This window comes from Mesocricetus auratus, unplaced genomic scaffold (assembly GCF_017639785.1).
Source record: "Mesocricetus auratus isolate SY011 unplaced genomic scaffold, BCM_Maur_2.0 Super-Scaffold_100676, whole genome shotgun sequence".
NCBI classification, from domain to species: domain Eukaryota; kingdom Metazoa; phylum Chordata; class Mammalia; order Rodentia; family Cricetidae; genus Mesocricetus; species Mesocricetus auratus.
The window spans coordinates 107,543,066-107,566,407 of record NW_024429266.1 but is presented as its reverse complement, the minus strand read 5'-3'; the positions used below and the strand labels follow the sequence as shown (position 1 = coordinate 107,566,407).

At 47.8% G+C, this 23,342-nt stretch overlaps 1 protein-coding gene and 1 long non-coding RNA gene across 2 annotated transcripts; one reads left to right on the top strand and one right to left on the bottom strand.

The window, feature by feature from the left end:
- The first annotated feature begins 13,734 nt into the window (after nucleotides 1-13,734).
- LOC121137036 lies at nucleotides 13,735-15,742 on the top strand. The gene is made up of 2 exons (XR_005874244.1): nucleotides 13,735-14,563; nucleotides 14,842-15,742. It is a non-coding gene; the product is annotated as an uncharacterized LOC121137036 (long non-coding RNA).
- A 2,569-nt stretch (nucleotides 15,743-18,311) lies between these two features.
- On the bottom strand, nucleotides 18,312-20,274 carry Cct8l2 (chaperonin containing TCP1 subunit 8 like 2). Its single transcript, XM_005084210.2, has one exon. It carries the CDS (start codon nucleotides 20,057-20,059, stop codon nucleotides 18,347-18,349), a length of 1,713 nt encoding a protein of 570 aa, XP_005084267.2. The 5' UTR covers nucleotides 20,060-20,274; the 3' UTR covers nucleotides 18,312-18,346.
- Between the last annotated feature and the right edge of the window lie 3,068 nt (nucleotides 20,275-23,342).

The following is a 23,342-nucleotide window of genomic DNA, read 5'->3' as shown; positions in this document are numbered from 1 at the left end:
TTGAACTGATCCTCCTGACTCTACTGAACTCCAGACTGCTGACTCCAGCAGAGTTAAACGCACAGAAATTTTGCCCCCCAATTTTTCACTTTTATTCATTTATTTGAAACAGGTTCTTACTCTAGCCAAGGCTAGCCTCACCTCACACTTGAGATTGTCCTTCTGCTTAGGCTTCCCTTGGGCTGTGATGACAGGTGTGAGCCACCACGCCTAGTTTGATTCCATCAGTATCAGTAGGTAAGGCCAGAAACAGCAGAAAAGATCCAGGGCCAGCCTTAGCTTCAGTGGGAAGCAGGGCATGAGTGTGGTAAGAGGAGAGTTTAATACAAGTTTACCCTGCCGAGGTTAGAAAGCAAGGTGCCAGGGAAAGGTCAGGAGGCACCCAAGTGCCTGTAGGCGTCTCAGGAGGTAGAACCCTGGATTTGGGTGGTTTCTGAACAGCTCAAAGGGTTGCTAAGGACTGTGAATGAGGTCATAGGGTGGTTCCCTACTGATAAGGTCACACCCCAGGTCACAAGCCTTGCTCACTGAAGCTCAGGTGTTTTTACTGTAAACAAAAGCTGATTGTGAAATTCCTGGAAAATATCTGAGAAGAATCAGACTTTACATGCAGGCTCTACATACCCACCCGTACACACGGTTCACTGCTATCTTAACATTTTTTCCAGATTTATTTCTATTTATGTATCTGTATGTATATGCTACATATGTGGGGGTGCCCTTGGAGGCTCGCAGAGGGCATGAGTTCCCTGGAAAGGAGTTATAGGAACTGTGACTTGGGAAACCAAGTTCTGGAAGGAAAAGCAAGAGCTCTTAACTACTGCACCGTCTCTCCAGCCTCCTATCATAGCATTTTTTAGTTTTTATTTTATGTGCATTGGTGTCTGTGTGAGGTGTCAGATCTCTTGGAACTGGAGTTACAGACAGTTGTGAACTGCCATGGTGCTGGGAATTGAACCCCGTTCCTCTGGAAAAGCAATCAGTGCTCTAAACTGCTCAGCCATCTCTCCATGCCCCTATTTTAGCATTCTTATTTAAAACATTCTTTTTTAAGTCAGGTGAGGTGGCAGGTGCCTTTTTAATTCCAGTACTTGGGAGGCAAAGGAAGGCAGACCTCTGTGAGTTATAGGCTAGCCTGGTCTACATTTGAAACAACAGCCTCAAAACAACCAACCAAAAACAAACGATTCTATAGAAAGGGAGTATTGTCTGTCACAACCTTTGCCGTTAATGTTAATTGTGTTCCAGTCTGTGACTCTCAAGCTGCTGGTAGACTCCAAGTTAAGGGCAGAGAAGACTCTTCTCCCTTCCTATGTCCCATTAATATTCTTTTTGTCGTTTGTTCGTTTGAGACAGGGTTTCTTCCTGTAGCCTTGGTTTCCCTGTCTTTCTATCCTGCCTCAGGCCTACAATATTTGAATAAAGCCAACTGGCCAAAAGTTCCAGAGAACTGAGCTCTCTACAGCCTCCCTTCCCTCTCTCAGGGCACTTTCCTCTCTGGCAGCCTAAAGTCTAGTTTTGTTATTAATGGCAACTGCTTTATGTTTTTAATAAGCCACCTTCCTAGGAGCCCCTCACTTCCAGTTAGGGAGGGATTTGTGCCCTCGCCCTAAATTCACATATTCAAAAGCTAATCTCAGGATTTCAGAATGTGAATGTATTTGGACACAGGACCTTTGAAGAGGTAATTGGTTAAAATGCGGTCATTAGCTGGGCGTGTGGTGCATACCTTTAGTCTTAGCAATAGGGAGGCAGAGACAGGCAGGTTGCTGTGGTTGAGGCCAGTTGGGACTACATAATGGTACCCTGCCTCAAGAAAGAGGAAGAAGAAAAAATAAACAAATAAAAAGGTCATCATTGACGAGTCCCAATACCCCAATCCAGTATCACTGGATGACAAAAAAAATAAAAAATAAAAATAAAAAGACAGACCCAGAGGACACAATAAGAAGATGCAAAGAAAGACCCAGTCTTGGACTAGGAAGACTAGAGCACAGTGTGGAAGCAAGTGCCCAGCATGTGTGAGGCTCTAAGTTCAATTCCTTGCACTGGAGGTATAGGGGGTGGAAACAGGTGTTTGCTGGGCATGGACACACACACACACACACACACACACACACACACCATGGCTATGATCCCAGCAACTGGGAAGTTGAAGCAAAAGCATTGCTGTTTGAGACTAGCCCATATAACATACAGTTCAAGAATAGCCTAGGAGCCAGGTGTGGTACACTTGGGAGGCAGAGGCAGGCAGATTTCTGTGAGTTCAAGGCCAGCGTGGTCTACAAAGCAAGTTCTAAGACAGTCATGGCTATTATACAGAGAAACCTGTCTTGGAAAGCAAAACAAAGCAAAAAACAAACAAACAAACAATAAAATCCTGGGATATTGTATAAATCCCATCTCAACCCCCTCAGAGGCTCTAGCTCCAGGACACAGGTTTCCACTGAGGAAGCAAGGCACTGGCAGGCTTCAAGGGCCACAGCAGGGCAAGGTGGGATGTGGCAGCCATCTTAGCACTGCGCTGACATTGCAACCGTGTCTCTGTGTGGCACACTCTCTAATTTACTTCCTGGTATTAGGAGTAGGTCAGGCCCTGCCATCTGTTCCCTCTTGACAGTCCCTTACCGTCACTGGAAAACATCTTTGAAATTTGGAGACGGGACCACCTGTAGCTGTAGTGTCATCTTATTCCTTCACAGAAGCCTCTCATGAAGTGGACACACTGTAGAGCATATCCAAGCCGGAGAGCACACGGCAGGAAGCCTTCTGACGGGCTGCCCCCCCCCCCATCTTCACGATCCCCCCGCTGAAGAAAATGACACACTCACAGAGCACTGTTGGAGACCTGGGGCCACCTTTCCTTTTAGTGTTTAGTATATGTTCACTGGTAAGAAACCAACTGTCTTTGAGCTCCTAGATGTGTTTTGGTTTTGTGAAACAGGTCTCGTGGCTTTATACTTTAGCCCAAGCTGGTTCGGAACCAGATATGTAACCTAGACTGATTTCAACTTCCTGAGTTCTAGCATTACAGATATGGGTCACCACACCCAACTGTATACAGTAAAAAAGAAAAAGACATTTTTACATTTATTTATATAGTGTATGTACTCAAGCAGGCATGAGCATACCAAGGCCAGCATCCACAGTGTGGGTCCCAAGTCATCAGATTTATTTTTATCTATTGAGCTATCTTGCTGGACCCTATTTCTAACTTTACATATTTAAAAGAATAAAAGGAATTTGGTTTTGTTTTTAGTTTTGTTTTTTGAGACAGGGTTTCTCTGTAATGTTTTGGAGACTGGCCTGGAACTCACAGAGATCCCCCTGCCTCTGCCTTCCTAGTGTTGGGATTAAAGGTGTGCGCCACCAATGCCCGGCTATGATTGGCAATTTTTTTTGTTTTTTGTTTTTTTTTTGTTTTTTGTTTTTTTTTTTTGGTTTTTCGAGACAGGGTTTCTCTGTGGCTTTGGAGGCTGTCCTGGAACTAGCTCTTGTAGACCAGGCTGGCCTCGAACTCACAGAGATCCGCCTGCCTCTGCCTCCCGAGTGCTGGGATTAAAGGCGTGCGCCACCATCGCACGCAAATTTTAAATTTATAAGTTGTGGCATAGGCCATTGTTCCAGCTATCTATGAGTCTGAGATCAGAGGAGTCCCAAAAACTTGAGGCCAGCCTGCTGCTACATACTGATTTCAAGGCCATCATCATTGGGTAATTGAGACTCTGTCTCAGAAACAAAACAAAAAAGGCTGGGAATGTTGCTCAATAGTGCTTACCTAACATTCACAAGTGGGTTCAATCCCCAGCAACACAAAAAAAAATGCATTTTTGCTGGGTGATGTGTTGTATACAACTGTACTTCTACCAGTAGAGGCAGGAGGACCCACAGGTGCTAGGACCAATTGGGCTATATTATAAAACCCTTTATTTGCTTGTTTGTTTGTTTGAGGAAGTGTCTCACTATAGTGTTGGCTGGCCTGAAACTGGCTATGTAGACCAGGCTAACCCTCCAAGCAAAGGGATTAAGTGCATTTGCCACTACATCCACTAAGACCCTGCCTTTAAAAACAAAAAATAGGGGTTTTTTTTTCTACTGTGTTAAAGATGTGACAATATATCCTAATGTAGTAAAATGATTGTACTGGGTTTTAAGTTTTAACTTTGTTTACTGTCACTTCCTATTATAACATCTATTGGTCAAATCCCCAATCTATGATATAATGACAACAGCTCCTGCTCATGTTTTCAGTGTTGACTTGGCTGATTGGCAATAGCAAGGTCTATTTGTTGAAGGAAAACCCCATGGTTTTATAGTCTGCTTAGTATTAACTGACATTAAAAGACTGATAGAGCACTGTTGAGTATGGGCAGGGTTCTGGGTTCCATTCCCAAGGAGATGGAGGAAGAAAACAAATTGCTGCTCTTCCCAGAACCCAGGTTGGCTGCTCACAACATGCTGTAATTAATTACAGCTCCAGGGGATCCAACTCCCTCTTCAGGCTTCAGTGGGCACCTGCATATAGGTGTCATAAACACAGAGACATGTAAGTAAAGATAATTTTTAAAATCAGAAGTGATGTTGCACACCTTTAATCCCAGGAATATAGAAGCAGAGGAATCTCTGAGTTGTAGACCAACAAGGTCTACATAGTGGGTTCCAGGACAGCAGAAGCTACATAGTGAGACCCTGTCACAGGATGTAAATTCCTTGCATCCCCAAAACCCACATGGTAAAAGAAGAGGACTCTAACAAATTGTCTTCTAACCCTCATATGCCCACAGTGGCACAGGCTTTCCACCCAAAAACAATAGTATATAAAATTTATACTCAAAGGCAGAGGACTCTTTTTTGTTTGTTTTGTTTTGTTTTTCAAGACAGGGTTTCTCTGTATTGTTTGGAGGCTGTCCTGGAACTCGATCTGTAGACCAGGCTGGCCTCGAACTCACAGAGGTTCGCCAAGGCAGAGGATTCTTAACATCATTGATTAAAGGCAGGAGCAATGATTTCCTCTGGAACATTAGCTGGCTGTAAAGAATTAGTAATAATGAAAACATAATAACCATACAATAAAGGCCTGTCTTGTTAGATTTTAATTTTTAACAAGGTTGGACTTTCATTTATACCTTGTATTGGTAGTAGTTACAAAGTAATAAATATGAAAGACCATTCTTCAAATGCAAAGATGCTAATTGAATAAGCTCATTTTTATTTTTAATTTGAAAACTATGTTTTTAAGCCGAACTTAAGGAATTTAAGATTTATAGAAGTTAAAGAATCTCAGTTGGGCAGTGGCCGTGCATGCCTTTAATCCCAGCACTCGGGAGGCAGAGGCAGGCGAATCTCTGTGAGTTCGAGGCCAGCCTGGTCTAAAAACAGCTAGTTCCAGGACAGCCTCCAAAGCCACAGAAAAACCCTGTCTCAAAAAACAAACACAAACAAACAAAATCTCTAATAAGAGGTGCTCCAAGAGCTACTTTAAATGTAAAATTGCAAATCTAAAAAATTTACATCCATACACACTACAATGTGCCCCACCCCCACCCCATCATGAGGCAAAAAAAAAAAAACATTTAAAGGCTGGAATCTAAAGGCAAAACGAAATTATTTTGCTGTCTATTTGGAAATGCCTCTGCATTTGACTTTAAAACATGGGGACATAGAAATGTTCACAAAACGTTCATCGGCTAAAGTACTGTTTCTCCGAACGAAAACTAAAACGTTTTTGATCCTGGTATCCCGACGCAGCACGGCGACCCCGCGTCTGTGGCCGTACCACCGCTGAGTGTGCGCAGTGTGGGAGCACAGAGCCGGGCATTGTTAGGGCAGCGCCACGGTGTCGAGTGGAGACGCTCGCGTCATCTGAACGGGCGAGTGAGCACAAGGGTCCCGCCGCGGCGCCCTCGGCAGAGGCGCTCCGGGAGAACCGGCCTGAGGGCCGTGCGCGACAGTGGCTGGGTGTCCGCGCCGCTGCGAGGGCGCCGGCGGCGCGGGGCTGGGCCGTGGGGAGGCCGAGGTCCGGCTTCGGCGGGGAGCACAGGTGACCGCGGGGGACCGGATCCTTCCGCGTCAAGTAGTGCGCCGCGCGCTTCCGCCCGCCCACGGCCCGCCTCGGGGATCGCGGCTCCGGCGCCCCGCGGATCGGCGCGCGCGGGCCCGCGAGCTCCGGCGGCCTCCGGCGGCCCAGAGTTGGAGCCCGCCCTGAGAGGACGGCAGGTGTTCGCCCCGCCCCCACAGCCGCGGGCAGGAAGAGGAAGCGGGGCGGCCGGGCCCCAGGGGCCGCCCGCAGGACCTCGCGGGGCGGGGGCGCCCGCGCCGCCACAGGCGCGTGACCCAGTTCGTCCTCAAGTGGACTTGACAGGTTGTCAGCTTGGCTCCCCGCCCCCACCGCCTTCCGGGTCTGGCTCCTCCCCCTCCACCCCCACCCCACCCCCGCGTGCTCCCGGGCTCTCCCAGCCATTGGCTTCGCCCCAGAGGCCACGCCTCCGCCCAGCTCGCCGTGCCATTGGCCACCCGCTGCCAACAGAGGCCCCGCCCCCAGTCCAGGTCGTCCTCCCGGTAGCCGTGCACCCCCAGGCCCTGCTTCCCTTGGGCACACCCCACCCCTCTTCTGGCTCGCGCTCCCATTGGCCCCTCGCGCCAGCTGCCCCGTCCTCGGCGGCCAGCGGCGGATCCCAGCCGGTAGACGTAAAGCCTGATCCCGCGGCCGTTCCCAGTGCGGCTCGACTTCCCTCCTTCTTTGCTGCGTCTTTTCCTGATTTTCTGCGGGTTCTGGGAGCCCGGGCCTCGGTCCCTGATCCCCGATCCCAAATTCGGGATGCTGCTGCGACCGCCACTTGCCTATGGACCCTGCCCCGCCCCTTTCTGCTCATTCCCCTTCGTCAGCCCATGCCTTCATTCCCTGGCGCAGGAATGGAACAGATCTCAGCGAATCCAGGGAAAGGGACTCTTACATGTTAAATGTTAACATCATTTTAATTGGTTTTTACTAAGAGGGAAAATTGAGCCAACTACATGGTCCAGGTCCTTCAAATAGATTGAGGGTATTTTGATGTTGGTGGCGGTGTTATTGGTGGTTTTCTTTGGGTGTGGGTTGGGTTTGGCAGGGTTTTTTTTTGTTGTTGTTGTTTTGTTTTGTTTTCTGAGGCAGGATCTCACCTTTCACTTTGTAACTAACCGGTTTGGAAGTCGCTATTATGTGGTAAAGGATTATGTACGTATGAATGGAGAAGCCAGAAGAGGGCGCCGGGTTCCCTGGAGCTGCTGATTCTGGGCGCTGGGAACTAAACTCGGACCTCTGCAGGAAGAGCAAACACTTAACTGCTGAACCAACCATCTCTCCACCCTGGGAGTTGGTTCTTTTTTTTTTTTTTTTTTTTTTTTTTTTTGGTTTTTCGAGACAGGGTTTCTCTGTGGCTTTGGAGGCTGTCCTGGAACTAGCTCTTATAGACCAGGCTGGTCTCGAACTCACAAAGATCCGCCTGCCTCTGCCTCCCGAGTGCTGGGATTAAAGGCGTGCGCCACCAACGCCCGGCTTTGGTTCTTTTTTTTTATTATTTATGTCATATGCATTGGTGTTTTGCCTGCATGACTGTGTGAGGGTGTTGGGTCCTCTGGAAGTGAAGTTACACAGGTGGAAAGCTGCCATGTGGATGCTGGGAACTGAATCCAGGTCCTCTGAAAGAACAGCCAGTGCTTTTAATCTGAGCCGACTCTTCAGCCCCAGGATTTAGTTCCTAAAATGCCAAATGAGACTGCTATGAGTCTAGAAAATATAAGCTGCCTTTCAGGGTAAACAGCTAAATTTCTATTATTTATGCAATGTTGAAGCTTAAAATTTGTGTGTGTGCGGCCGGGCGTTGGTGGCACACGCCTTTAATCCCAGCACTCGGGAGGCAGAGGCAGGCGGATCTCTGTGAGTTCGAGACCAGTCTGGTCCACACAGCGAGTTCCAGGACAGCCTCCAAAGCCGCAGAGAAACCCTGTCTCGAAAATCCAAAAATTAAAACAAAAAAAAAATTTGTGTATGTGCTTTTTACAATTGAGCTAGCTTTTTCGATCGTTCTTTGAGAGTAAAGATAAACTAATAAACCGCATGCATGTAATTTGGCCTCCAAAAGAAACCGTATTTCAAAACACTTGTAGCCCTTGAGATGCTGCTGAGTCAGAGGGGATTACAGATTCCAGGCCAGTTGGGGCTATGTATGGAGCCCCGGCCTGGGGGGGGGGGTTAATTCCCATCATGGTGGTGCCTGTAATCCCTGCACTCAGGATTTGGGGACAGGAGGAGTTCAAGATCACTATGAGCTATTTGAAACCATCTCAAGATCAGAACTGCAGCCAGGTGTGGTGGTGCACACCTGTGACCCCAGTGTTAGGAGGTTGAATAGAAGATCAGGAGTTTAAGGCCAACCTGGGCTACAGAGACCCTGACCTACATATCCTGACACACCCCCAAAGAGAGGTAGGTAGGGAGGAAGATGCTAGTAATTTTTTTCAAATTATGGAAGAAGACGATTTTGTGTGCATCATGGTCAGGCTCCAGATAGGGCTTCATCAGGTTCATGAATTCATTCCTGATGACAGAATCATAAATTCATTCCTGATGACAGAAGTGGCTTTTCCATCAGCCTCCCAGGCTTTCCCACTGGACCCTCATAGCCCAGCCCTGGTCCAGGAAGGCCTGCCTTGTAGGAGCCTGGCTTGTTGCTCACTGCAGGCTAGACACACTGAAGGGCCTTCAGAGGTCCAACGCTGGAGCTTTGCATTCTTTGCTTCTGGCTTGTCTGGAGCAGCGTTTCTTCAGGTAGCTCAGCTCCAGTGTCCTCTGCTGGGTCTGAAGCAGGTCCTCTCCCTGCCCCCAACCAGGTACTTTTTGTCCTCTGCCGGTTACTTCCTTCAAAGTGTGCTGTACAGTCTGAAGTCTTCTGACTTGGTGACTTACTTAAAATGGCTGGTTCCCTTTCTCCCTCCAAGCTGGGCTGCTTCTGTTCCTAGGACAGGTGCCTGACAAGTGTTCAATGAATAAACAAATGGCTCTATTAGATGTGGCCCAGTGAACAAGCAGCCTGGTCTTCCTGTTGGATTGGCACCACGGTGTAGACACACCTGTAAATAAAAACTGGGAAAGTCGCTATTCTTGTAAACAGTTTATGATTCCTTGGTTTTCTCACTTTATCTCCTGTTACTTCTGCATGAGCAGAGTAAGAAACAAGGCCTGTTGACTCAAGGACACCCTTTTGCCCACTTTGTTTCAAGCTGTGCACAGACTGCAGAGTCTGACCTGGCCCTGGCCCCGGCCCCAGGTGGGCAGATCCTTGGCAGGCAGCCCCTTCCCCCAGGGCAGCTCCTGGCTCTGCTGGATGCTGGTTCCAGTGGGGGAAGGGAAGAAGTCTAGTTCCCAGCGTAGGCTCTTGGATCCCAGCTGCAGCCCTGGAGGTGGTTAAGTGTCACCCCGCAGGGCAGGAACGCAGAAAAAGAGTCTCTTCCCTTCCCTCCCTTCCTCCCTCCCTCCCTTCCTCCCTCCCTCCCTCCCCAGCACTCTTCCAGTGGCTGGACCCGTCTGCTCTTTCTCTGCACACAGGCCTTTGCACAGGCTTTGCCTAGGAGAGCCTTAGAGCAGCTGCCCCAGAGTTTAGATGAAGCACTACCTGCCCCAAACGTGTGCGTGAGCTTGGTGACTGCTGGTTAACTTTGGGTCTTGGTGATTCTATACCTTTGCCTGTGTTGTCAGTTTCAGAGGTTCAGGCATGCACTTTTATTTGTGGTACTCCCAGGTAGTAGAGGTAAGCCAGTAATAAGGTCATGGCTTCCCTCAGCAGCCATGTGAGACCATATATATATATGATATGTATGTATTTTTTTTAACCTTTTTTTGTTTGTTTTCAGACAGGTTTCTGTGTGAAGCAGTCCTGGAACTCACTCTGTAGACCAGGCTGGCCTCGAACTCACAGAGATCTGCCTGTCTCTGCCTCCCAATTGCTGAGACTAAAGGCATGAGCCACCAATAGCTAGCTATATTAAAAACAAAAAGCAAGCAAATAAAAAAAGGGAAAACCAAACCAAACAATCCCAGGGTGGGGAGGATCTGGGAAGACTTGGGGGAGAAGAAACCTTGAAAAATCTATTTTCACCCAGGCAGTGGTGGCACATGCCTTTGATCCCAGCACTTGGGAGGCAGATGCAAATGGATCTCTGTGAGTTTGAGGCCAGACCAGCCTACAGAGTTCTAGAACAGTCAGAGCTGTTACATAGAGAAGTCCTGTCTCAAAAAACAAAAATAACAAAACAACCTATTTTTAATAAAAATTATTTAAGAATAAAATGCCATGTGGTGGTGCACGCCTTTAATCCCAGCACTTGGGAGGCAGAAGCAGGCAGATCTCTAAGTTCGAGACCAGCCTGGTCTACAGAGTGAGTTCCAGGACAGCCTCCAAAACAATACAGAGAAACTCTGTCTCAAAAAAACAAAAAGAAATTACGTTATGTTTATTTACATATATGTATGTATGTCTGTGTTTGGGTATATGCACGTGAATCTGAGGGCAGGTGTCCTTGGAGGTCAAAAGATGGTAGGTGTCTACAGAGTGAGTTCCAGAACAGCCAGGTTTATACAGAGAAACTGGAAAAACCAAATAAATAAATAAATAACATAATAACATTTAAAAAATCTCTGTGGGCATTCCTTTAAGGTCACAGAGAAGCTACCAGGAGCTATGGAAGCTAAAACTTTCTGCCCAAATCTGTTGCTATCAAGTAGCCCCGACTAGGGATGGACCCAGGGCTTCCAGTAAGTTCCACAAGCACTCTGCACTGGTACACCTCCAGCTCAAAGGTGTGCTGCTACTTGCATTCCAGGCCAGAGTTCCCCATGCCTGGAGAATGGGAAGTGTTGAGCAGATCACGCCCTGGGGCGGGTAGGGACAGGGTGGGACCTGCGTGCAGGATAACCACGTGGTCTTCTTCCTCTAGGGCAGGGAGCCTTCAGCTGGGTTTCTGTGTTCTTGAGTGCTGTTAGGATAATAGTGGAAGAACTAACGGGTTTTAGGAGAATTAGCCTGTCACCAACTGGTTCATCTCAGGTTCTTAATCCAACACTCACTGTTAGCTTTGTAATCTCAAATGAATCAAATTGGAGAATTTTTACGGTTTAGAACCGGAAGGGTTTTAAAAGCCACACAGTTATTCCTAGAGCAGGCTTGGGAACTGACAGCCACCCCCAACCCCTATATTAGTCTCAGTTTCTTCCTCTGTGAAGTGGGGTAATAGTGGTCTTGCTTATTCAGGGTTGGTATGAAAACTGAATGAGGTCGTGTTTATGTTCAGACTTGGGAGCATCTTTGTGCTGTTGTTACTGTTGGAATGCTGGGTGAGAAGTGGGAGGCAGCACATTCAGTGGTAAGCTCGCCCTGGTGCAAACCAGTGCCTGCATTGACTGGCCGTTACAGGACCAGTCCATCCAGACCTCAGGTGAAGGTGGTGATGCCTGCAGTTGAAGTGTAGCTCAGGGTGTCCCCAAAAAAGTAGGTATGGTAAGGAAGGCTCTTAGTTAGCTACATACCATGGCTCTCTCTCTGAGCACCTGATTTGGGAGGACACTTCACTCTCAGGAAAAGGCAGCCTGTTTCAGAGTATTTTGTGTTTTGCCCTCCTGGGCTAGTTTCAGTCTTCTAGAAAGAATTGCCAGAAAGATTGTTTCGTGAGAGATCTGTGAGGGGACTGCCTAGGTATGGTGGAAAAAGCTCAAGAGAGCTAGAAGAGGCAATAAACTCTGGTGTATTCCCTGCCCCGAACCCCTCTGTTACTTGCATGGCCAAGAGGCAGAATACAGCAGAGTGTGGTATGGCTCTGAGGTGACTTAAATCTGTCCTCACTTCAGTGTAGCCTATCCTAGGGTACATCTCTATCTGGATGGACCTTGGTGGAGGGTTCCAAGTGAGGGAGGATTCAGTCCTTCCTATGACCCTTATCACCTCTAAAGCCACTGAACAGGGGAGGAACACGTTTGTAAGAGCATTTAAGATTTAACTGGGCCGGGCGTTGGTGGCGCACACCTTTAATCCCAGCACTCCGGAGGCAGAGGCAGGCGGATCTCTGTGAGTTCGAGGCCAGCCTGGTCTACAGAGTGGGTTCCAGGACAGCCTCTAAAACAATACAGAGAAACCCTGTCTCGAAAAACCAAAAAAAAAAAAAAAAAAGATTTAACTGGGCCGGGCATTGGTGGCACACGCCTTTTGATCCCAGCACTCGGGAGGCAGAGGCTGGCGGAGCTCTGTGAGTTCAAGACCAGCCTAGTCTACAAGAGGTAGTTCCAGGACAGCCTCCAAAACAATAACAGAGAAACCCTGTCTCCAAAAAACAAAAACAAACAAAAAAAATTTAGCTGGAGAGCCACCGAAATGATGTGTCTGGCTCACACTAATTAATTCCAAGGTTCCCTTGAAGAACCCATGCTCACACCAGTATGTCTCTGTCATGTTCCCTTATTCTCCCATGGGAAGCACATGCCCACTTGGTTCTCTAGTGCCTGTCCTCCTTCCTGCCTTGTACCATTCCTTTTCTTTATATGAGGCAGAGGCAGGCAGATCTTTGGTCTATATAATTGAGCTCCAAGGTTCCAGGCTAGCCAGAACTACGTATTAAGGTCCTGTCTCAAAACAAAACAACAAAGTCTGTAGAGATAGCTCACAGTACTGAAGAGCATTGGCTGCCCTTCCAGAGGACCAGGTTCTATGTCCAGCACCCACATAGTGACTCACAACCATCTATAACTCCAGTTCTAGAGGATCTGATGCTCTCTTCTGGCTTCCCTGGACACAACAACAACAACAGCAAAAGGTCTGAAGGTCTAAAGATGGTTCAGTGTTTAAGAGGATTTGCTGAAAGCCAGGTACTGGTAACTAACACATTTAATCCCAGCACTCTGGAGGCAGAGGCAGGCAGATCTCTGAGTTGGAGGCCAGCCTGGCATAGTGAGTTCCAGGAAAGCCAGAGCTGTTACACACACACACACACACACACACACACACACACACACACACACACTAAAAAATGGAGCTGGGTGGTGGTGGTGCATGCCTTTTATCCCAGTACTCGGGAGGCAGAGGCAGGAGGATCTCTGTGAGTTTAATGCAAGCCTGGTCTACAGAGCCAGTGCCAGGATAGGCTTCATAGCTACATAGAGAAACCCTATCTCGAAACAAAACAAAAAACAAACAAAAAAACTGGTGGAAAAAAAAATGGCATCTGCTGCTCCTGGAGAGGATCTCGGTTCAAATCCCAGCACACACACACACAGTGGCTCACAAATATCTGTAACTCCACACCCAGGGCATCTGACGCCCTCTTCTGACCTGCAAGACTTTTCAAATATATATACGTAGGGAAAAAACACTCGCACATAAAATAATTCAGTTTTTTTTTTTTTTTTTTTTTTGGTTTTTCGAGACAGGATTTACTCTGTAGCTTTGGAGGCTGTCCTGGAACTCACTTTGTAGACCAGGCTGGCCTCGAACTCACAGAGATCCGCCTGCCTCTGCCTCCCGAGTGCTGGGATTAAAGGCGTGCGCCACCAACGCCCGGCATAATTCAGTTTTTAAAAACATTTTGGGACTGGAGAGGTGGCTTAGCAGTTAGGAGAATTTGTCATTCTTGCAGAGGACCTATGTCATGTTCCTAGCACCCATATGGTCTATTACCACTCTCTGTAACTCCAGTTCCAGGGGATCCGACATAGTAAGTTCCAGAATAGCCAGGCTATGTAGAGAGACCCCCATCTCAAAATTCTTACATGTTTTTATTTATATTTACACTTGTGGGTGCCGATGAAGGTCATCATTTCCCCTGGAGCAGGAGTCACGGGAAGTTGTGAGCTACCTAGAGTGGGTGTTGGGGACAGAACTTGAGTCCTCTGGAAGAACAGCAGGCACCCTTTCCTCAGCCATCTGTATTATTATCATCAATGGGATGGAGAGACGGCTCAGCTCTTCCAGAGGACCCAAGTTCAATTCCCAGCACCTACAAGGCAGCTCACAACTGGCTGTGACTCCAGTTCCAGGGATCTGACACCTTTACACCAATGGACATAAAACGTTAAATAATTCTTTAAAAATATCTCCAGAGCAACTAGGTCTGGATTTCTTCTCTGTGTAAAAATCCCAATTTGACTTGAGTCACGGTTTGTGAAAGATTAAGGGAACTCCTCGGGCTGTTGGGAGTGACGGAGTGGAGCAGTGTTTGTCCTCTTCTAGCAATTCTAACAAAAGGAAGGGGCTGAGCCTGTAGGACACTTCTACTTCCTGCTGTAGACAGGACTATTTTCAGAGTTCCTATAACATTCCTCAAGGACCTCACAGAGATCCGCCTGCCTCTGCCTCCCGAGTGCTGGGATTAAAGGCGTGCGCCACCAACGCCCGGCTAGGCAAGTATTCTTAACAACTGAGTTATGTGCTATCTGCAGCCCCTGTTCTTGTGAATACTGTCCTTCTCAATTCCTTGACCTATACACCAAGAGTGCTTAACCTGTGAAGACAAGCAAAGGATGCTGGGAAGGAGTCCTTCTGTGGTAAGGAGCTCCTGGGAAAGATCTGCTCAGATATGAGGGAAGGCACAGGTTAGCCTCTGCCTCTTCCACCACCCACCCCACCCCACCCCCAGTTTAGAATGCATAACGTTTTTCTTCATGACTGCAGGGATTTTGTGGAGGGAGGTTTGGAAACAATACATTCCATACCAAAACAGGCTGCCATCTCTACGCGGTCAGCCTGCTGTCTCCCTTCTTTTCTCCTGATTAGAAGCTCTCATTTTCATTCTGCTTTTCTGTGTCTTGTCTTCTGTTTTCAGCTCGTCACACCAACTCCTAGAGAGTGCAACCATGAGACTGACACGTGGAAGGACCTGGGAAGAGGCAGATCCACAGGATGGGGATGAGCCCCAGGCATTGCACTTCTGGGATGGAAGAGAAGTACATGTCAGAAGAAGACAGTGGAGCCGACCTCAGCCAACGCCTGAGGATGGAGGTCTGGCAAGGAGACCTCCATTCTACAGCCCCAGAAGAAGATGGGGATCTACTAAACCGCCGTGAAGTTCTGGTCCACTTCTCCATTTGCCAGTACTTCTACTGAGTCCTATGTTGGGATGTTAATGCAGACCTTACTAAGGATTATTGCTACTTTGATTCTATGATGATACAGATAGAGTGGTGTGGAATGGCTACCCAGAACAATGCTTACTTCTCAAGCTCTAAGCTGTCCATTAGCCCCACAGGTTGACAATGGGCTATCCTCGATGGTAAATGATGCTCACACCCCTGGTTCTTAGGTCAAGCATGAAGTATAGAGAGCTCAGGAGGCAGGATGCCAAGTGGAGATGGCCATCAGCCCCGTCTGAAAGAACCTGAGATACACAGGGGCATTGCCAGGGTGTAGAAGGCTGCAGCAGCGTTTACCCAGCGTGCACAAGGACCCGGTCCGTTCCGAGACCCTTGAGTGGGAGTGGGGAGTGGAGGAGGGTAGGCTGAGATACTGGCATGTCTTTCATGCGGCACTCCATTCAGACTCTCCTCCTGAGCCCTGTCGGTAGCTGCCTGACTTCCCTACCTTTGTTGTTGTGTGCAGATTTGTCTTCTTTTGAATAGGCCAGCTGTGGACACCTGAAGACTTATGACCTTCTGTGGTGCTATACGCCTGTAATCCCACTCTTTGGAACTGTAGAATTATAACTAAAATGGGGAGCCATATTTATATTGTTGCAAAATAATTATGGCTTTGTTTATATTTATCTATTGTGTGCATGTACACTTCCAAGTACATGGTGCTCAAGGGACAATTTGTGGGAGCCAGCACTTTCCTTCCATCCTGTGGGTTCCAGGGGTGGGCATCTTTACCTGCTGAACCATCTCACTGGTCCAAATGATGGTTTTTATTTGATTAAAATTTTTTTCAGGGCCGGGCATTGGTGGCGCACGCCTTTGATCCCAGCACTTGAGAGGCAGAGGCAGGCGGAGCTCTGTGAGTTCAAGACCAGCCTAGTCTACAAGAGGTAGTTCCAGGACAGCCTCCAAAACAATACAGAGAAACCCTGTCTTGAAAAAACCAAAAAAAATTTTTTTCAGAATTCTATCTTGAAAGAAGAGGAGGGCAAGCAGGGCGTTGGTGGCACACAACTTTAATCCCAGCACTTGAGAGGCAGAAGCAGGCGGATCTCTGTGAACTCAAGACCAACTTGGTCTACAAGAGCTAATTACAGGACAGCTTCCAAAGCCAGAGAAACCCTGTCTCGAAAAACCAAAAAAAAAAAAAAAAAAAAAAGAGGAGGGCAGGGGAAGGGAAACCATACTCAAAATACATTGTATTGCCAGGCGGTGGTGACACACAACTTTAGTCCTAGCACTGGGGAGGCAGAGGCAGGTGGATCTCTGTGAATGAGGCCAGCCTGGTCTACATAGTGAGTTCCAGGACAGCCTCCAAAACAATACAGAGATGCCCTGTCTCAAAAAACCAAAAAGAAAGAAAGAAAGAAAGAAAGAAAGAAAGAAAGAAAGAAAGAAAGAAAGAAAGGAAGGAAGGAAGGAAGAAAGGAAGGAAGAAAGAAAGAAGGGAATGTGGGCCTGGTTCTCACAGAAGCCAGAAAAGGATGTTGGAGCTTCTGGAACTGGAGTTTACAGATGATTGTGGGTTATGAGGGTTGGGAATTGAACCTAGGTTCTCTGTGAGATCAGCTCAACCACTGAGTAATCTATCCTGGCTTCTAATTTTAAATTACGTACATTTAATGTAGACTTTGAACATAAGCATAAGGTCTAAGAAGAGGTTCTGAGAGAAAAGAAAGACAGCACAGGTGTGGGCTTCTCTAAAAACAGTCAGTAACTCCAGTTATAGAAGACTCAGTCTACCAGGCATTGGTGGCGCACACCTTTAATCTCAGCACTCGGGAGGCAGAGGCAGGCAGAAGTCTGTGAGTGTGAGGTCAACCTGGTCTACAAAGCTACACAGAGAAACAAAATTATGGCTCCTTTTCCTACATTAGTTTTAAAAACTGTTTTTTTGGGGTGGGTGTCTGAAAATGATACTGTCCTTTTTCCAGATAGTTGGAAAGTTACTGGCCAGTCTTCTAAGTCGGAAGTGGTTCTTTCAGAGCATTACAGTGGATAGAAATCCACACATGTTGTTACTGTACAAGGGACATTAAGAGTTGCAAAAAGATGGCTGCAGTTTTTTTCTTTCCACCCCCAAAGTGTAGGTACTGCATTTGAAATTATTAGAACTTACATTTGCATCTGCTGTTGGTGTAGAAATAGGTGTGATGGAGAGAAACAGGAAATAGAAAAGCCAAGATTTGGAATGGAGTTGTTACTAAAAAGAATCTCTCTCTCTCTCTCATTCTCTCTCCTCTGAGACAAGGCCTTACATTGCTGCCATTGTCCTCAGGCTTACTGAGTAACAGAAGGGGAAAGTGACCTTGAATTTGTGCTCTTCCTATCTCTAACTTCCAACTGCTAGCATTCCAGGTATTTGTTCCGGGCCTTAGGATCCTGTGCATGGTAGAGAACCATGCTGCCGACTGAGCTAAGTCCCCATCCCTAAGGTTTTGAAACAGGGTCTTATGTATCCCAAACTGACCTCAAATTCACTGAGTCACCATGAACTGCTCATCCTTCTGCATCCACCTCCTGGGGCCGGGAGTACAGACCTGCATCGCCACACTCATTTTTATGTTGCTCTACACTCTGACTACATGTGCTGGAGAAATGGCTCAGTGGTTAAGAGTGCTTGTTACTCTTCCAGAGGTCCTGAGTTCCAAACTCAGCACCCAAATAGACCCTCACAACTGCCTGAGGGGATCTGACACCCTCTCTGACCTTCCTGCACACACGTGAAAATACTCATACCCACATATCAACCCCCATGCCCCACCCCACCTCTGACACACACACACACACACACACACACACACACACAAATAAGCCTTTTAGAAGGTTAGAAACTGTCTCTAGTGGGTGTAGTAGCCCACACCTTAGTAGTTACCTGGTCTACAAATCAAATTACAGGACAGGGCCTGGAGAGATGGCTCAGTGCTTAAGAGCACTGACTGGGCTTCTAGAGGACCCAGGTTCAATTCCCAGAACCCACATGGTAGCTCACAACTGTAACTCTAAGATTGGATATCCTCACACAGACATACATACAGGCAAAATACCAATTAAAAAAATTACAGGACAACCAGGACTCTTGGAGAGAAGCTCTGTCTGCAAAAACCAACAACAAAAACAAACAAACTGACTCTAGCAGCCCCAGACAAGGAAAACATCGGTATTTGGGGGACAATCCTTACTTTATTTAGCATGTCACTATACATATTTTCCAAAAAATTTTTCTCTCAGGGATGAGGATCCCTTTCCCTTCGAGGTGGGTCTTGAAGTCTGCTGGTAGACAGGAGGAGTCTTCTTGGCCACTACGATCTCATCTACTGTCACCAGCTGCTGTACCAGCTCAGCAACTGCTTGTAGTCCTTGGGCTTTGGCCCTCAGGATGTCCCAAATCCCTTCATGGGCCACGTTTATTATTCCATCTGTTCCCACGCCAATGAGGAAGTTCCCGATTTGGTGAATTCCACTCATTTCTGCAATCACGCTTTGGGCAGCCAAGCCAGCATTCTCCGCCAAGGTTTTAGGCAGAGAACTCAGGGCCTGGGCAAACGCTAGGAAGGCCAGACCATTGGGGCCTGTCAGTCGGCTTCCTTTGTCTGTCAGCATCTTTGCTAGAGCCATTTCTGTGGCACCGGCTCCTGGTAGCAGTCTGGGATCTTGACACAACTGGGAGAATGCATCGATGCCATAGTAGACAGCCTGCTCTGCACCCCGAAGTCCCTGGATGGTGGGCCCCCTCAGGACCACGGTGAGAGACGGTGCGCTCCCAGGTTCCCACTCAAACACTACTACTGCACCATGGTCCTGCAGCTCCTGCCTGTAAACCTTCTGGCACTTCCCAGGCTCCAGGGGGGGCAGCAGCCGAGTTAGCAGAGGAGTACCCATCATCTCACTCAGGTAGACCATCTCCTTTCGGGAATTGGCTTGAACCACCATGATGCCACAGTCGTCAGCCTGGACCACTATCTTCTCATTAACCTCCCCCCACACCACGGCCACATTAATGTCCATAGCGGCCAGCTGGGTTATTTCCTTTTGCACTTGTTCAGTTTGTTTCCGAAATCTTAGTAGTTCTTCGGGTGTGGAGAGACGGGGTGTGGCCAATGCAAATGGGTTTGTGGGACCGAAAGGGCAAATGAATAGGGCCACCCTGGCATCAGCTGGCACCTCAGTCTTTTGCCCACAGGGCTTCCCAGATATTGCTAACCCCGGGAGAATGCGAGAATCAGTCATTATTCCACCCTGCAGCGTGCACACGCCAATACGCTCAGGCTTGAAGCTGCCGTTTGGCTCCCTGTTAACCCAGCACACGTGAGCCACAAGCTTGGTTAAATACTCTGTGTCGGACAGCATGTGGGTGTTCATCACAGAATAGAGGGCCCAGGATGGGTCTTCCAAAGGCCCTAGAGAGCGGATGGCCAGGGAAGGTAGAGCGGTCAGGACTTCTGCTGTGGCCGTGGCAAAGGCCTCCCGGAGCTGGGTTCGAGCTAAGCCAGCACACAAAAGGTACTGGGCCTGCTCCAGCAAGGCTTCTGTCAGGAGAACTACAAAGGCTGTGCCATCCCCAGTGTTCTCTGCCTGTGTTTGGGCTACTTCTCGGACAAACTGGGCAGCTGGGTGCTCCAACTCCAGAGCCCTCAGGATGGCCGCTGCATGACCTGTACAAACTGTTTCTCCCTTAGCTGTCATCAGGAACTTCTGCCGGCCATAGGGGCCATAACAAGGCCGGATGATACTGGCTAGGGTCTGAGCTGCAGCTGTGGCCCTCAGTATGCATGATTCTTCCTCTCCCAGAGACTCCGTCTTTTTCTTCAGGTTTGGCGCCAGCCTCTTGGGCAGTTCTAGAGCTGAAGGGACTTTGCTTGGTTTGCCCTGGGATGGTGGAGAGACCGCCATGGGTTGGACTCTAGCCATTAGGGGCACTGTAGGGATGGCAGTAGGCACACTCTTGGCCTCTATCTAAGTCAAATGGAATCACCTGCTGCAGGCCGATGGGAACTGGAAGTAGACCTCCACTTTGTGTCCAAGGAGGGGGTGCAGAGAGATCAGCTCTAGCCCCGTCTCTACAGCTGAGTCTGAGCCAGGCAGGCTCTGGGACCTCTGACCCACATGGGCTAAACTGCACCTCTGATGAGGTCACAAAGTAGCAAAAGAAACCAGAGACAAAGAATGAAGTCACAGAGAGACAGTCAGCACGAGGAGGCCCTGACAGCAGGGAAGAAAGGCAAACCATCCAAATGCTTGTAGTGTTTGAATACCTAATGAAGCCTCATTGGCTGTCTTTGTGGTTTTGAGAGGGAACTGAACTACATAGCTGAAGTGATAATAAAACATGACACAGTTTATCCCGGTAACCCCAGCACTTGGAGGCTGAAGCAGGGCTGTCACAAACTCCATGCCAGCCTAATCTATAAAGTGAGAAGGTCTCAGAAAGCAAAAAGAATAAAAACAAAAGTCAACAACCAAAGAACCTAAACAAATACAAAGCCCACAGCCACATTCGAGTACCCAGAGTGCAGGGACAAGAGGACTGTCACAAATGTGAGGACAGCTTAGTAACCACAGAGGGAGGGTTAGGCCAGCCAAGACTACGCTGTGAGAACCTGTCTCAACAAACAAAAGTCTGGCAGCAGGTAGTGTGGTGGTCTACGCCTATATGCCCTGCTCTTGGGAGGGGAATGCAGGAGGATTACCTTGAGTTGGAGGCCAACCTGGGCTACGCAGCAAGACCCTGTTTTACAAAACAAAACTCAGACTACAGCACGCACTGACTTTACAGAAGACCCTAAGTTAATCCAGCACTCACACTGTGCAGCTCACAATTACCTATATCTCAAACTCCAGGGAACCCAACACCTCTGGCCTCTGCCAGCACCTGTATTCATTTGTATATATCTGCGCCCATGTATTCACAATACTTTTTAAAAATTGGCAATCATGGCCCACACCTTTAATTCCAGCATTTGAGAGGAAAGGCAACCAGATCTCTTGTCTTTTGAAGTCAGTCTGGTCTACATAGTGAGACTCTGATTCAAAAGCAAAAGCAAAACAAAACAAAACAAGCTTTACAAAGCCAGCCCCGGTACTGCACTCCTATAATCCCAGCACTTGGGAGACAGAGGCAGTAAGGTCTCTATGAGTTCAAAGCTAGCCTGGTCTACATAGCAAGTTCCAGGCTAGTCTGACACCCTGTCTCAAAACAGCAAAACAACAACAAAAAGCTACTGGACTCAAATAACTGAAGTCTCTTTCTGTCCTCCCCTGTCCTGCTGGATTTGGTAGAGTATTGATGTTTATAATTTAGTTTAACAAACACTTTTCTTTTTTTCTCTGTGTAGCTTTGGAGCCTGTCCTGGAACTCACTCTGTAGACCAGGCTGGCCTCAAACTCACAGACGTACGCCTACCTCTGCCTCCCAAGTGTAAGGATTTAGGCATTATGCTGGCCTGCCCCTGCCACCTGGCAGAATACACTCAGGCGGTATCCTGGTCAGCCCAGGGTTCTATGGTTGCATAGTCTGCATACAGGTGCAAAGGACCCCTTTGAAAGAAAGACCCCCTTTGAGGCCAACCTGGTCTACAGAGCAAGTTCCAGGACAACCTCCAAAGTAATAGAGAGAAACCTTGTCTCCAAAAGCCAAAAAAAAAAAAAAAAAAAGGAAGGAAGGAAGGAAGGAAGGAAGGAAAACCCCTGCCCACTTATGCTCTCTTTCCAACTATCTTTCCTGTTGTTCGTCTAGGGTAGACAGGACTTTTCCTGTCTTCCTCTTCCCCTCTGTTCTCTCTTTGTCTCTGTGTCTCTTTACCTCTTTTCTCTTTCCTCCCCTCCCCCCTTCGCTTTCTAATAAAACTTCTCACTTAGGCTCTGTCTGCCTGGCATGTTTGTCTCTCCAGCTAGGTCACCCTTGCCTGCCATGGAGTCCTCGAAGGTTCCCCTCCCGATTTATCATAACGCTGAGTTCTGGGATTAAAGGCATGTGCCACCACTGCCCAGGTAACAAACACTGTGACCAGTGCCAGCTGAAACACACAGGCAGGACTTGGAAACTCGAAACACATTTGTAGGGAATGAGCCCAGCCTTTGACAGGTGTGAGGGGGAGCGCCTGGCGTGAAGATGAATGTGTCAGTTGAGGCTGGAGGAGATTCACAACAACGGCATCCATTTTTCACATTTACTGGCAGTTGTTCCAGAAAGAAACAAACCTTGGAAACCACAGCAGCACGGATTGTGATGGAATGATGGCATATGAGCCCAGGTAGGATGGTGGACATAGTTTTAATATTGTCACCAAAGAGGCTGAAAAGGGAAAGGGGGAATATCAGAGTGGATGTAAATTCAATGAGCAGGTCATCTTTTTTTTTTTTTTTTTTTTTTTTTTTGGTTTGGAGGCTGTCCTAGAACTCGCTCTGTAGACCAGGCTGTCCTCAAACTCACAGAGATCCGCCTGCCTCTGCCTCCCGAGTGCTGGGATTAAAGGCATATACCACCAACGCCAGACTGGGCAGGTCATCTTATGGAGAGAAAAACATTTTTTTTGAAAAGCATGATTGTTTTGTAAAATTAAAATCATTCTAAAATTTAAAGAGGCCAAGGGTCTGGAGAGGTGGTTCCTTGCTCTTCTGGAGGACCTGACTTTAGTTCTTGGAACCCACACCTTGCATCTGGTGGCTAACAACTGATTGTAATTCCAGCTCAAAGATCTAATAATACCTTTGGTCTTTGGGCACCTGCAGATGACATGATGACATGTGTGCGCGCACACACATACACACACACACACACACACACACACACACACACACACAGAACTTAACAAAAAAATTAAGTAAGATGGAAAGAAACCAGGCTGGTGGCTCACACTTGTAATTCCAACAACTCAGTAGGGTGAGGCAGGAGGATTGCAAATTCAGGGTCAGCCTAGGATATCTTTTTTTTTAAACTATTTATTTAGAGATAGGGTCTCATTAGGTATCATGGCTAGACTGGAACTGGTTAGCCATGAATTTACAGAGATGTACCTGCCTACCTCTCTGGAGTGCTGGGCTATGTTTCAATACCTGTTTTAAACAAAAACAAGTCGGGCATTGGTGGCACACACCTTTAATCCCAGCACTTGGGAGGCAGAGGCAGGTGGATCTCTGTGAGTTCAAGGCCGGACTGGTCTACAGAGTGAGTGCCAGGATAGGCTCCAAAGCT